The sequence below is a fragment of the Tupaia chinensis genome, unplaced genomic scaffold, assembly GCF_000334495.1.
Source record: "Tupaia chinensis unplaced genomic scaffold, TupChi_1.0 Scaffold143602_1, whole genome shotgun sequence".
NCBI classification, from domain to species: Eukaryota; Metazoa; Chordata; class Mammalia; order Scandentia; family Tupaiidae; genus Tupaia; species Tupaia belangeri.
This window is the reverse complement of record NW_006203448.1, coordinates 1,417,742-1,433,108: the sequence shown is the minus strand read 5'-3', so window position 1 is coordinate 1,433,108 and position 15,367 is coordinate 1,417,742. Positions and strand designations below refer to the sequence as shown.

General features: G+C 51.1%; 1 protein-coding gene across 1 annotated transcript in view; it reads right to left on the bottom strand.

The window, feature by feature from the left end:
* DDX31 (DEAD-box helicase 31) overlaps window positions 1–15,367 on the bottom strand; it is a gene marked incomplete at its 5' end in the record, with an annotated part of 84,146 nt that overhangs the window by 11,016 nt on the left and 57,763 nt on the right. The window contains 1 exon segment of the mRNA XM_014582456.1: window positions 6,812–6,980. Coding sequence (XP_014437942.1) covers window positions 6,812–6,980 — 169 coding nt within the window.

The following is a 15,367-nucleotide window of genomic DNA, read 5'->3' as shown; positions in this document are numbered from 1 at the left end:
GCCTTCCTTACAGGCAGCCCAAGCCAAGTATCCTCAAAGCCCAGTTCTCTGGTTACACAAAGAATCGCCTGCTCTTGTAAAAATCGTCTTTAACAGGGCCCGCACACTCGCCACTCTGCCGACACTGACCAGAGCTCAGCAGCTCAGCTCGCTCACCGTGTGCAAGGACGCAGACGATTTGGGCTCCAGATTCCTTAGTGATCCGGAGGCTGCTGCCTGGGCTGCTGGAACCCAGTGCAGGCAATGAGGAAAAGCACGAGGAGTACTCAGATCAACAAATGGGTACACACCGCCCGAGAGAGGCTGCTGCTGCTGCCACCCGACACCGTAAAACTAACATGTAAAAAGTGTCGCATACCGTCACTCTGAATTTTGGTTCTCAAACTGCATCCTTCTCGATTATTAAATAGTTAAAACACGATCCTACATTTCAGACGCTCCTGTCTCTGGTCCTAACATCAGGCCTGGAATGAAGATGATGTATGAGGAAGACCTGGAGTCTTCGGTACAGGTCATTAACAGATGGAAAGGCTCGGGCCAGCATCATTAAAACCAAGATTGGGGGGTGCTGGGAACATTCACCTTTCCGTTTTAGACAGAAGCTGGACTGAAGTGGGGCTGGTCTAGAGCGGACAGTGTGCACTGGCTTGGGTACAGGAAGGGTTCAGGGTGACTAAAAGCTAAATCTGAGTAGCACGGAAGAACTGGGGCTGCCACCTTCTTTCGATTTCTGGAATGACACGAGCTAGACGTGCTCTGAGGAGGATCTTGAAGAGCTGGTGCCCGCTCTCCTGTTGCATGTAGACTTGCCCGCAAGCTGCCAGCCGGTGCCAGGCCAGCACACCTTCCAATCCCAGTGCCTGGACAGCTCCAGCCAAGAATGCAGCCCTCTCCAGCGTCCTCCCAGGAGAGGCTGGCTGGGTTCCTGTTCTTTGTGGTCAGCCCTGACCATGTGATCGAAAGCATAGCCTGTAGTCCCTGCTGTCTGTAAGTGACCCAGGTGTGGAAGCAGCTCAGGGTCACTGTGAAATCCCTCTAATCACCTCATTAGCTGGGTGGGGACAAGGGAGTCTGTTCCACAAGGAAGCAGAAAGCTGCCATGGCCTGTTTCAACCACGAGGGTGACAGAAGTTACTCTTACCTGGGTGAAGCCAGGGAGAGATGGGGTGCAGAGTCCGCACGCAGCAGCTGCCTGCAGAGCAGCAGCCACAGAAGGCAAGGTGGGGGACGGCTCAGAAGTTCAGCCCAGTTGGGGGGCCGAGGGCCGCTGTGCACAAACACAGGCTCCGGGAGCACAGAGGCCAGCAGGACCAACAGTGCCGGACTATGGAGAGCTGGGCAGGCTGGGGTCAGGAGGGGCAGGTCTGCTCCGAATGCTCCCCTTGTCTCTGAGTGTGCCTGTCCAGCCCCTGACCTCCTGTTCGGCCAGTCTTTCTTTCAGCAGAATAACGAGCTCAACGAAATCGAGAAAATCTTCACAGTGGGCAATATTCCAGGTCTGTCTTCAGCTAATTAAGTGATATTAGGGAGGTTGTAAATGCCACGTAAAAACTGGCAGGCAAGCTGCTCCTAATGATGAGAATACCGCTTTACAGGGAGAGGCAGCTGCAGCTTCTTAATGCAAGTCTTGGAGGGACTCAGTTCTGTTTTCAAGGTTGTTCTTGCTAAGAAAAGTTCAAGGGTGCCAAGAGGTTGCAGTTAACCATGTTCTTTGCTTTCTCAGTTAGAGGGGTACTCAAGAGGTGTAATGGAGGCCACGAAAAAATGACACATGGCATGGCCACTGTTACCGTCAGGTGGTCCCACTTACTCACGTGCCAGACCCAGGCCTGATGCTCTCCCTATCATATGGTTTCCTCACGATAACACGAGGCTAGAGTAGCCCCTTTGGAGAGGCAAAGGACCGAGGCAGAGAGGCTGTTACCCGTCCCGAGGCATGCAGACGCTATGAGGCCCAGTCAGGACGCAATCCAGATGTGCATGGGAGCCAAGCCCAGGCTCGTGGCTGTGGGCCGCTCCTACACTAGTATTTCTTTAAGAAGCCAGGAGAGGAGCGGGAGAGTCCTAATCGGGGTGTAAAACACCCAGGCTATGGGACCAGCAGATGGTATGGAGGTTACTTCACTGGATTCCCACATGGTTGACCATGTTCTGGTTCCTGTTCCTGGTGGCTTGAAACTCACACCAAGTGTGTGTGTGTGTGTGTGTGTGTGTGCATGTCCAAAATCCTGAGAGGAGAACGGAGAAGGGATTGTGGTGTGGTCATCCCCCTGGGGTGTGCTTTCTCATGGTTTCTCTTGTGAACACACACGCCCTAGAGCAAAAATCTCTTTCTTAAAAAAACAGAAACAAAAACAAAAACAAAACCCCTCAAGCGTTTAGAAGTTATGCTCTGCAGTGTCTGGCAACTGACCGTGGGTGTGTGCTGGCGCGGGCCGAGGCCAGACCGGGCGGGGCCGGCCACGCGCCCTCTCCTTACTGACGGCAGCCTGTGGCGTGCTGGCCAAGCACACCCAGGCTACCAAGTGTGAAGGCGCACAGGGTCCGGGTTTTAGACTGTTTACCTTATTTGCTGAGACAGGGATCCACCAGGCAACACTACAGACAGACTAGCTTAAGAAAATGAACACAAATAAAGTAAACCTGTTTCTTTAAAGAACGATCAACAATTCAGACTGTCGTTCCTCTATTACCTTCAGAAGGAGGGAGCTCAGAAGAGGGGGCAAATGACTGATTCACTGAAAGTAAAGGTGTTTCGGATGATTCTGGGCACTGAGAACACCATCAGAAACGCACACAGGTGGCAGGGGCCCAGGATCAAGCCAGTCTCAGGAGCTCGGGGACAGTGCAGTGTTTGGTGGAGAGCAGAGTCACGTGGGCGGGGCGGTAGCAGACAGCCGGCTCCCGCTGGGCTCCGGACCCCATCCGCACAGTGCAGACGAGATGACGCCAATGCCTGGACACGCTCTACCTGTCTGTGTGACTGCCTAGACAGATAGACGGATGCCATAGCCAACACTACCCTGCGCTCTCACCTCCCGGAGCGGAGCCGTGGGAAGGAAGAGTTACCTTAGCTTCTCCAGAATGGCTGAACCCACCCAGCCGCAATATAAAACCGCACTCTGCAAAAGGAAAATGCTGTTTCAAGGCAGAAGCCGCTAAGGGGCCATGCGCTCTCCCAGCAGCACGCCCATCTGTGCACACGGCCCAGGCATGTGGCATCTAGGTGGGGCTGTCCCGACAGGCTACACACAGGTGTCAGGAGTCTCCGTGTGCAGGGAGACATTGAGGCCTCCCTTTCAGAACACAGACCTGGTTATCGAGATCTTATTTGGGGACATTAACTATTTATTTTCTTTTTCTGAAAAGTGGCCTAGTAAGCAAGCACAGACAATGTGAGACCAGAACTCCCTCTGTCGTCGCAAGGCCATGCCTCCGGGTCCCCGGCCTGACCGGCGTGCGGCAGGTGAGACAGGCTTTCTTACTGGCTGCCGACACCGCAGGTCGTGCACAGTGAGTAACTATGCTCGGCGAATGCCGGAAAGCGGGATGTGGGGTGGGGCCGGGAATTTAGCGAAACACAAGGAACCTATTCTCTCTCCCGACAGATGGACCTCAGAGGAGACGTCTCGGCTCAGAACGACAATCGTGGCCGTGGCAGCACTCTGCACTTTGTGGTTTAATGGACTTTTCTTTCCAGTCCTCAAAAAGCGGAGGCTGGCAGTTGCTTGAGCCCCGACAGAGGTGTGGAAAATCTGTCAAGTTCTCTCTGCCGCTCACCCTGACCACAATTATACGGTCTGTGCGCAGATTAGCTGCAAAGTCATTCCTCCTCCAGAAGTGACAAGACTTCCCCAAATCAAAAAAGATGCCTACTGTACCCGAGTGTCCGTCTGCACTGGAAACAGGGGTGGGGAGCGGGCAGGGAAGGAGCGGGCAGAGAAATGCCTTCAAAAGAAGGGCATAACGACAGAGAAAGGAGCTTGAACAGAGTGGTGACATGGCAAGAACACAGAGCGGCATTGTCACGGGCGGGGTAATCCTGTGACACACTGCTGTCACTCACCACCCGGCTCCCTGCCGAGCCAGCCAGACATCAAAGGCTGCCCCATACCATCTTACATGCTCTTTACCGCCTAATCAGCCCATTCTTTCCTCAATAAAGCCCGTTAAATCCCCTGCTCGCAGGGGTAGAGTGGTCTTGGTGCCCATCTGCCAGCAAGGGTCAACTGAAGCAGGAGCCGCGGCAGCTCTCTCCCTAGCGGCTTCTCAAGGTAAGGACAATGCTGTCCCTGAGGCCCCCCTCCCAACTGCATCCCACTTGCTTTCTAGGATCTGGCCAGGAGCAGAGGACTGAGAATGCAACTTCTGGTCTGAAGAGCTGCTATGTGGATGACCACTTGCTAATGAAATTTCCAGTCACAGAGGCTGATCATCTGCTAACAAGGAAATATAAACAAAATATGTGTCTTCTTCTTTTCTTAAAGTGAATTAATTATTCAATTTGACTGGAGAGAGACACAGAGGGAGAGTGAGAAAGCCAGCTGCCAGGACTCGAACTGCAGTCACCCATGTGGAAGTCCACATCTTAAACACCACACCACTGGCTGGCCCAATATGTTTCTTTTTTTTTCCTCCCCCCAATATCTGTTTCTTTTTTTGAGAGGTTTTTGCTATAGCGTGCGTGTGCTTGCCAGACAGGCAGAGACAGAAAGCAAGAAATCATCCCCCAGGATGGCCATACCGCAATCCCTTCTCCTCCACTCTCCTCTTGGGATCTTGGACACACACACACTTGCACCCAGCCTGAGTTTTAAGCCACTGGGTCCGGGACTCGAACCGCGGTCGAGTACATGGAAGTCCAGCGACATAGTCATTACGCTCACTAACTGCTGGTCCCATCCAATATGTTCCTTAACAGTAATCATCTGGCCGGTCTATCCCTCCCTTCTCCAAGTTCTAGAGGTGAGGCAGGCCGGTCAGACCTCTGACCACGGGGTTATCTCCTCGCTGCCTGGAAAGCCCCACGGTCCCAGTACATACTCACAACCAGAGCTGATGTGCACAGGTCCCAGCGCTCCCAAACCCAGACAGTACCCAGCTCCAGGGTACTGCAGCCCAGAATCCAGACTGGGCATGCCTGGGGGAAGGCTGGGCAGGCTGTCTCTGGGTGGCAGCCCTCTGTGCACCCCACACCTGCACGCTGCCTGTGAGAAGCAAGAGCTGGCTGTGCCACTCTCGCCTGGGCCTGGCCACGTGGCAGCACAAGGAGAAATAGTTTTGCAGGTTCGTGGGCTCAGTCCTGTATGAGCCATACCGATAGAAGGGAAAACCATCCGCTTATGCATTCCAAAGCTGGGGCAGAACTGGGCAACACTGCATCCGCCACGAAGAGCCCAGGCACCAGCTCCAGCTGGATCACCTGGACGTCTCTGCGGCCTAGCGTGTCTGTGTCCCGGCTCTGTCCAAGAAGTTTCGTCTGCATGGCACTGCTTGGGTCAAGGGGCGGACCCATGCCTATCACCTAATCCTGACTCTCAAAACCACCTTGTGAAATCACTACAAGCGGGACCAGCAGTTAGCATAATGGCTATGTCGTTGGACTCCCACGTAATCGACTGCGGTTTGAGTCCCGGACTCGGTGGCTTCAATTCACGCTGGGCATGTGTGCGTGCGTGCCCAAGATCCCGAGAGGAGAATGGAGGAGAAGGGATTGCGGCGTGGCCATCCCCCCTGGGGGGTGATTTCTCACTTTCTGTCTGTCTCTCTGTCTGTCTGGCGAGCGCACGCGCCCTATAGCAAAAACCTCTCTAAAAAAATAAATCACTACAAGCACGCACTTTCTTCTCTGTCTTGTGGCTGAGGAAACTGAGGCTCCGAGACATGAAGACATGGTCTAAACCCCCACCAGGATGGACCGCACGTAAATCCAGGGCCCCCAACTCTAAGAACATAGCTGTTCCCAGCACTGGGTGGTCCCTCTCCCATCTCCCCAGGAGGCTGAGGACCTGGGTCCTGGCAGGGCTGAAGGGGCAAGGCAGCGCTGGGTGGAGCAAGCCGGATACCGTGAGACACGCTGCAGAGTGGTGACTGTAGTCGGGGTGCAGACGTGCTCTCAGGGACTCCACCCTGACACCAGGGCCCGTGACAGAAAGGCCGCCATGTCCCCAGACGCTTGCTTGGGTGTCCTTCCCACCCACAGGCTGCCCAGCGACCACGCTACCCCTGGGCCCCCAAGGACAGCTCGTGGTGGCTTGGATGCACTAGCTCTGGAGAGGCTGGGTCTGGCACCGAAGGAGCGCCATCTCTGAGGAGAGAGAGAACTTTGCAAAGGCAGCCTGTGAGGAAAACCGTCTCCGCGCTATGAGGGTGAGTGTGGGCAGGCCTCTCACCCGCAGGGCAAGGCCCCTGCCTCTGCTCTCATCTGCCAGCACCCAGCACTGGTGACACATAGTGCCACGGGAAGCCACACGTGCTGACCCTGGAGCCAGGCCGATGCACACCTCGGCTTCAGCAGCTTAGAACCTGTGAGTCGCTGCAGCACCAACCCCACCCCACTGGGGCAGGCACAGGGAGCACACGGAATGCTGGGAGGCGAGCCCAGTCAGCCCACTGGCGGGCAGTGGACACAGGCCTGGCTGGCTGCTCCAGCGAGTCCCACTTCTCTGGGCCCAAGAGGAGAGGCTGAATTTTTGCAAGGTGAGGCACCTTCGTCTTGTCCCGTGGTTATGATGTGAGAGGTGGATGCTGCTGCTGGCCTGCTGGGGCCCCCCACACCCCAGACCTTCCCCAGGACTCTCAGTCCCCTCACCTTTTCAGGGTTACTTTCCTCTTCTTCACAGCCACGGCACTGAGATTTCTGGGGGCATCTCGTAGCCCAAAGCTCTTAGCCACATGCCCGAGGTGGAGGGAGCGGGTGTGGAAGATGTGCTTCAGCTCCCTGGGGTAGGTGGCGTAGGCACGGATGAAGGACTGCAGAGCTGGGGAAATGAGGGGGAGGGGGACGTCGTCAGCCTGGGCCCCCAGAGTGGCCGGTCCCGCCTAATGGCCACCCTCTGCCTTTCCCATGCCAAACAGAAGCACAATAGGGACCACGCAACTCACACCAGCACCCCTCCCCAAACTACTGCTGGAATGCACCCAGAGACGTCCGGCTTTACTGTGCAGCCCAGCACAGCACGTGGTGCCCTGTACATGTGAGTGCGAGAGAACAAGCAAAAAACTGAAGAGACGTCACCTCACAGAAACAAGGAGCTCACCAGACACTTACTATTAGGAAACGATCTTTCCTAACTCAGTTTTAGTTGTTTTTTAAAAGCTGATGTATGCAGGAATGAGCAGATGGCATAATGGTCACGTTGCTGGGCTCCCACATAGTCGACAGAGGTGCAAGTCCCGGACCCGGTGGCTTAAAACTCACGCCAGGTACATGTGTGTACATGTCCAGGATTCCAAGAAGAGAACAGAGAAGGGACTGCGGCATGGTCACCCCCCATGGGGGTGATTTCTCACTTTGTCTCTGGCAAGCCCATGCGCCTTAAAGCAAATTGTTTTTTTTAAAGGGTTAACGTACGTGTAGAGAGTGGTGGCTGCTCTCTGCACATATGAAAGTGCCACAAACCCAGTCCAGCCCAAAGGGCCCATGACTATAATGTCTGTGGTACACAATGTCCTTGCTCGCAGTGTCCCCTCCTCCTTAGCCCCACCTCAGCTCCCCATGCAGAGGGGACCACCGGAGCAGTTCTGGCAGCACCGCAGACACAGTGAGGGTTGGCCAATACAGTGTTTCTCTTTCTACAAATGTATAACAAGGAAAGGTAAGAGTCTTTAAAAGGACAAAGATCACTGTGTATCGGACCAGTAGATGGCGTAATGGTTATGTCGCTGGACTCCCACATGGTCAAGTGTGGCCTGAGAGAGGATAACAGAGAAAGGCGCTATCTCTCCTGGGGGGCAGGGGGCATGATTTCTTGCTTTCTGTTTCTCCCTCTCTGCAGCAAGCACACACGCCCAACAGAAAAACCTCTCTAAAATTAAAAAAGGAGTAATTATTCAGTATCTAAAATGGCTCACCAAACAGCTCACCTACCACTGTTTAGAGAAGTTCATCAACGATTCCATCAGGAAAATTTCAGTCCTTTTTAAAAAAATGATTTGTTTTATTATTATTATTATTATTATTATTATTATTATTATTATTATTTAAAATTTGCCATAGGGCACATGTGCTCACCAGAGAGAAACAGAGAGAGAGAAGGGGAAAGTGAGAGAGCAAGCAGCCAGCTATGTGGGAGTCCAGCACCTTAACCACCACGCCACCTGCTGGCTCCTTGGTCCCTTTTTAAAGTTAAGAAAATGAGGTCTCTGTTCTAGACCCGTCTGACATGAACAAAGACAGATCTGGCTCCCAGGAGGGTGGAATCTGACCATGCCCCCAGGAGGCATTCCCAGGAAGGAAGTCTCACAAGTACCTGGCCCTTCCAGGAGTGCCGCGGCTGCCCTGCCTCACCAAGGGCAGGGACTGCTGGAACAATGTGGCCCACACCGGCTGCTACCGGGCCCTGTGCCTCTGCAGTGGAGCCAGAGTGCAGCCGCCACTGCCTGGTGCAGGAGGCATGCCACGCCAGCCTCCCTCACCCTGGCGTGCTGAGCCGCTGGACTGGCAAGTTTGCCCACAGCTTAACGTAATACCCAGCAGCACCTGGAGATCGGCGTTTATGAACAGTAATAAAAAGTGTCATTTTAGAAGATCAGCTCCTGGAAGGATCCTGGGAATCCATCAAAGCTCTATTTACTGAGCAAAGTGAACTCCTTTTCCCAATCGATGAGAAATAATAACCAAGGCAACTCCTCTGCACCCCTCTCTTAAGCCTCTGCTTACTCCTCTTTTTAATAACTGGGGACTAGCTTTTCCAAAGAAAATCTTTGACACTTCAAATGGCCGGCACAGGCTGGAGGGCCCTGACTAGGCGCGCAGACGCAGAGCTGCACACCTTGTTTAAGTCCTTGGAGAGACAGGCTCAACCACGAGGACCTGGGAGACTCTGGCGTCTTCTCTACCCTCAACATCTACTCTGGTCTAAGAGACCAGGGTGAAGCCGAGCCAAGCCAAGAGTCTGAGCTCCAAAAACTTCAGTTACCCAATCCCCAGCCTCAGCCCCCTAATTTCAGAGCACACTTCTGCCTAAGCAGGTCAGCCCCAGGCTTCCGACCTGCTCACCTCTCCCTCTTCACCAATCCTGGGGGCCGTGCACTGACAGTGTCCGTCTCAGGACACAGATGCCTGGCTAACACTGTACAGGGGTACTGAGTTTGCCAGGGAACGACAGAAGTGTTTTCTCCCCCGACAGCTGGTCAGACTGCATTTCACATCTATGTATCTTTTTTAAAAAAATTATTTATTTATCCATTCATTCATTTATTTTTTTTTAAATTTGACCAGAATTAGACAGAGAGGGAGAGGGAAAGTGAGAAAGCAAGCCACCAGGTCCAGGACTTGAACCGTGGTCGGCCATGTGGGAGTGTCCAGCACCTTAACCACCATGCCACCTGCTGGTCCCCACATCTATGTACTTAATTTGGCTTAAGTTGAGTGCACTCGGACACACAGAGAAGGAAAGTGAGAAAATACCCCTCCTACTCCCCAGGGGGAATGGCCAAGCTGTAATTCCTTCTCGTCTGTTCTGATCTTGGGATTTTGGGCACGCACGTGCACTGGAAGTTTTTCAAGCCACTGGGTCCAGGACTTGAAGTGGCTCATGTTGGCCATGTCTGGAGTATGGAGAATAACAGGCTGTGGGGCCAACACAAGTGGGGAACAGTGGAGGGAAGAATGCAGACATTTCTTCGGGGTGACAGATGAACTACAGGCACTAAGAGGTGAGGGTGAGTACTCTGTAGCTGCCGATTCCTATTTTCTTTGCTTTTCTTTTTTTTTTAGGTTTTTGCCACAGGGCATATGTGCTCGCTGGAGAGAGACAGAGTGAGACAGAGAGAAGGAGAAAGGGAGAGACTACTCTCCCTAGGGGATGGCCTTCCCGGCATCCTTTCTCCATTCTTCTCTTGGAATTTTGGGCATGCGTGCACATGGGCCCAGGGTTCAAACCACATAGCAGGGCACGTGGAACCCAGCGCCTCAACCACCACCCACCTGCAGGCTCTGCTGATTCCTATTCCCAGTCAACTATGAAAGGAAACTTATTTAAAAATACCCCACCTGGACAAAATGTCCTTTTCATTCCTGCACATCAGAACTGGGAAGAGTGCTATCTAACAGATGACTCTAAACCTGGAATTTGAACATTAGCCCCTCCACCCCAACCCCGTTGCCTGCTCTCATGAGAGCACCATCTTCCTTGCAGAGTAACGGCACATGCACCTTCCTACCGACACGCCACAGTGCAGGAAGGGTGGGGTGTTAGCGTTCCCCTAAAGAAGAAGTGTGTGGCAAAGTGCCTGGCCTACTGACCCCAGAGGAGACCGCTATGGCTTTTCTGGACTTTAAGCAGCAGCCCATCCACGCAGAGGCATAAGTCCTACCGGAGTACCCACTCTCAGAGAAACGTGAAGGTGGAGATGGTTTAATCACAGGAGCAGCGCTCCTTTGCAGGTTAAGGACTTCACTTTCCCAAATTCTTGTTCAGGAGCCTGGAGTTGAAACTTAGGTTATGACTGCTTTTACAACTGGAACCCTTAGCTAACAGCTGCAAGAAGTGAGAAAAAAACGGGAGTAATTGCTTTTGGAAAATGACAACAATTAAAGGCTAGTTACTGGGGGCTAACAGGTGGTGTAGTGACTGAGGTGCTGGATTCTCACATGGCTGACTGTGGTCTGAGTCCCAGACCTGGTGGCTTGCTGTCTCACATTCTTTCTTCCTTTCTCTGTGGTCAAACTAAAAAAATAATTAAAAAAAAAGTTATTTAAAAATTGCTCATTATTAACAACCACCAGGTCAAAAAGTGCAAAAGGAAAACAAAAGCATACTTGGTGGAGTTTCCAACTCATTTTCTGCCATAAAGGCAAAAGCCAGCTGCTCTGCTAACAACTCCCAAGGGAGGTTCTAAATGGTGTACCAGGGAAGGCTTCAGCAATGGGGAGTTTGCAAGAGAAGGTACTAACTTACGGGTTGTAACGGCTGTTCCGACTTGGTGATCCAGTACCTTTAAGGTGGTTTACATGCGTATATTCCCCCAGACCTCCAGAATTCACAATCAGAAGTAGCGGAAGGGAAAATCTTAGCAGAGAGCTTCATGTCTAAAGTGGGGTGACTGAGACCCAACACAGGCAGTTCTGGCCCAGCCCACTGTTAGTCTGATGTGAAAATCAATTAGCAAATAAGAGAAATAATTTATTTCCTTCATAGTACGTAAGTGTTGAGGAGCCAACTTGTTCCATTATCCTTTAAGAGAAGACAAGTGGGGCCAGAGGATGGCATGTGATTGGAGTACTGCACTTCCATGTGGCTGACCATGGTTGGAGTTCAAGTTCTGGTGGCTTGCTTTCTCATTCCCCCCAATTGTCTCTCTCTGGTGAGCACACGTGCCATATAGCATGTTTAAAAAAAATAGTTAATAAAAAACAGGGTACAGCAGATGGCGGAGTGGTTATGTCACTGAACTCAAATGTAGTTGACTGAGGTCTGAGTCCTGGATCCAAAGGCCTGAAACTCACGTCGGACATGTGTGTGTGCCTGCCCAAAATCCCGAAAGGAGAAGGGAAAAGGAACTGTGGTGTTGCTATCCCTCCTGGGAGGTGATTTCTCACTTTTTATCTCTCTGGTAAGTGCATACTCTATAGCAAAAGCTCTCTCTAAAATAAATATAGGACCAGCGGTTTGAGTACCGGACCTGGTGGCTTCAAACTCATGCCAGGCATGTGTGTATGTGTGCCCAAAATCCCAAGAGGAGAATGGAGGAGAAGAGATTGCATGGCCATCTCTCTGGGGGTGATTTCTCTCTCTCTCTTTGTTTCTCTGGTGAGTGCATGGGCCCTATAGCAAAAATCTCTTTAAGGGAACAGCAGTTAGCATAATGGCTATGTTGCTGGACTCCCATGTAGTCACCTACGGTTCGAGTCCCGGGCCCAGCGGCTTAAACTCATGCCGGATGCGTGTGCATGCGTTCTCAAGATCCCGAGAGGAGAATGGAGGAGAAGGGATTACGGTGTGGTCATCCCCCGCGGGGGGTGATTTCTTGGCTTTCTGTCTCTCTCTGTCTTTCTGGCAAGCACATGCACCCTATAGCAAACCCCCCCCCCCAAAAAAAGTCTCTTTAAGAAAAAAAGAAATGAAATGAAGTAAAATAATTCTTTTGAGTGGCTTTTGCCTTAGGGCACAAGCACTAACTGGAAAGAGACATGGTGAGAGGAAAAGTGAGAAATAAACCCCCCCAGGGGTGATGGCCGCACTGTAATCTCTTCTAATCCATTCTTGGAATCTTGGGCACCCAGGCACCTGTGCCCAGTGATTTTCAAACCACTGGGTCCAGGCCACATGGGAGTCCAGCAATATAATGATAATGCCACCTGATGATCTCAAATAAAATAATTCTTTAAAAAAAAAGGGGGTGGGTGGGGTGGGGCTGGCAGGTATGATGGTTAAGGTAGCTGGACTGCCACATGGCTGACCACGGTTTGAGTCCCAGACCTGGCAGCTTGCTTTCTCACTTTTCTTCTTTCTGGTCAACTTCAATAAAAAAAATAATGACAATGAATAAAATTAAATAATTATTCTTGGAGAAGAAAAAGAAAAGAAAAGAAAAGAAAAGAGGTGCCAGCAGGTGGCATGGTGGTTAAGGGTGCTGGACTCGCACAAAGCTAACCATGGTTTGAGTCCAGACCTGGCAGCTTGCTTTCTCACTTTCCTTCTCTCTGGTCAACTTCAATAAAACAAAAAATAATGACAATGAATAAAGTTAAATAATTATTCTTTAAAAAATAAAAAGAGGCAGGACCAGCAGGTGGTGTGGTGGTTAGGGTGCTGGACACTCCCACATGGTCGGCCACAGTTCGAGTCCCGGACCTGGTGGCTTGCTCTCTCATTTTCCCTCCATCTTTCTGTCTGTGTCTCTCCTCTCTGGTCAAATTAAAATGAAGAAAGAAAAAATAAATTTAAAAAAAAAATACAAAAAAAAAAAAAAAAAGAGGCCCCAGCAGGTGGCACGGTGGTTAAGGATGCTGGACTCTGGACTCTCACATGGCCAACCACAGTTTGAGTCTTGGACCTGGTGGCTTGCTTTCTCAACTTTTTTTCCTAAAAATTAATTTATTCATTCATTTATTTTAATTTGACCAGAGAGAGATACATACATACACACACACAGAGAGAGAGAGAGGGAGAGAAGGAAAGTGAGGAAAAAAGCCACTAGGTCTGGGACTTAAACTGCGGTTGGCCATGTGGGAGTGTCCAACGTCATAACCACCAAGCACCTGCTTATCTCCTGCTTTCTCACTTTGCCTCTCTCTCACTCTGTCCCTCTCTGGTCAAATTAAAATAAATAAGAGAAATAAAATAATTCTTAAGAAAGAGGACAAGGAACTTGTTTCTTGCACTGATGAGTTCAGTGGTGACGAGAAGAACCCAAGGACAGCTCTCTAAGGGGGCGTTCTCACCGGGATGACCTGATAACTTCCAATCCAAAGGTCTTCCAAAGAGCAATGGAAAACGCACGTTATGGAAACTAGGCGTGGATTTCAAACTTTTCATAAACTTGTATTTAATTCCATTTTTCACAAACTTTCTCTTGTCGAGGCTCTCACCAAAATATTGAAAACACCACTGTCATCAAGACTGAAGACGACACTATGGTTTAAGTCTTCTTACCAGCCTTGAAATTCAGCAGAGTCCCCCTCCCCCCCGACCTGCGCAGAGCCATCGGGGTTTGCCTGACTCGTGAAAGGCCTAATCACTAGAGGAGAGTTAAGAGAGTTACAAATGCTCCCCCCTCCAGAGACAGTTGGGAGAGTCACTGGGACAAGTGCCCGCCCCTCCTGAGAGGCACATCCCAGTACTTCTCTCGAGGCAGGTTCCTGAAAGCCCTTCGGGGAACCAGCAGTTAGCGTAATGGCTATGTTGCTGGACTCCCATGTAGCTGACTGTGGTTCGCGTCCTGGACCCAGTGGCTTAAAACTCACACCGGGCACATGTGCATGCGTGCCCAAGATCCTGAGAGGAGAATGGAGAAGGGATTGTGGTGTGGCCATCCCCCCTGGGGGGTGATTTCTCGCTTTCTGTTTCTGTCTGGCGAGCGCACGCACCCTATAGCAAAAACCTCTCCAAAATAAATTCACGTTAGGGAAATGCTAAGACAGGATATTATCAGAGAGAAGTCTAGAAGGGAGTACTCTAATTATGCCTCAGTAGCAATTACTGAGACACCCTCTTTCACCTGGTGCAGCTCTGATTTGCTTCCGTTTTACCATGACAACCAAGGAATGCTGTCCTAGCGCGCTAATGGGAACACGGGGTCGTCAGAAAAGTCATGGCACATTTTTGCATAGAAAACCAGAAAACACGCCATGACTTTTCAGACGAATTAATAGCTACCCGGAAGTATTTACTAACCAATCTGTTTCTGTCACCTGTTTCCAGATGAGACCACTGACCCCCTAACCAGGGTCCCAGCTTTCACCCTTGCTCCTGGGATCTACTACCCACACAGCAGTCAGGCCATCTTCTCAAACCTATGTAAGACCACAGCGCATTTCTGCTCAAAGCTCTCCAAAGGCCCCCATTTCACTCAGGACTAAAACCAGCGTCCTGCCGACAGCCTCTAAAGTGACCCCCCCTCCACCCTCCTATCCTACCTTCCTTGAGTTCTTCCACCCCAGTGTTCCCACTGCTTGGACGACTGCACCTCCAGCCAGCCTCAAGGCTCCCCTGCTACAGGCAACCACTCGGGGAGGCTCCTCCTGACGCCCTAGCGCCGCAGCCCTCCTGAGCCCATCCCTGCGGTTTCCTTCACAGCTCTCATCGCCTTTCTAATAGACTACCCGATCCCTCAGGATTTCCAAGTACCTAGAACACTGCCCGATTCTATAAATGTCTGCTGAAAGAATTTAAAAAAAAAAAAGTAATTCTACTTATAAAAAGAAAGTAGAAATTGCTGCAGTGTTCTTATACTGGTAAGCCAATCTGGCATTGTTTTTTTCAAAATAGTAGGTAACTAATAAAAAGAAGTGGATCTGGGGCCCGCAGGTGGCATGGTGGTTAAGGTGGCTGGACTCCCACATGGCTGAGCATGGTTTGAGTCCTGGACCTGGCAGCTTGCTTTCTCACTTTCCTTCTCTCTCGCTGTCTCTCTTCTGGTCAACTTCAAAAAAAAAAAAAAAAAAAAAAAAAAAAAAAAGAATAAAATTAAATAAAAAATA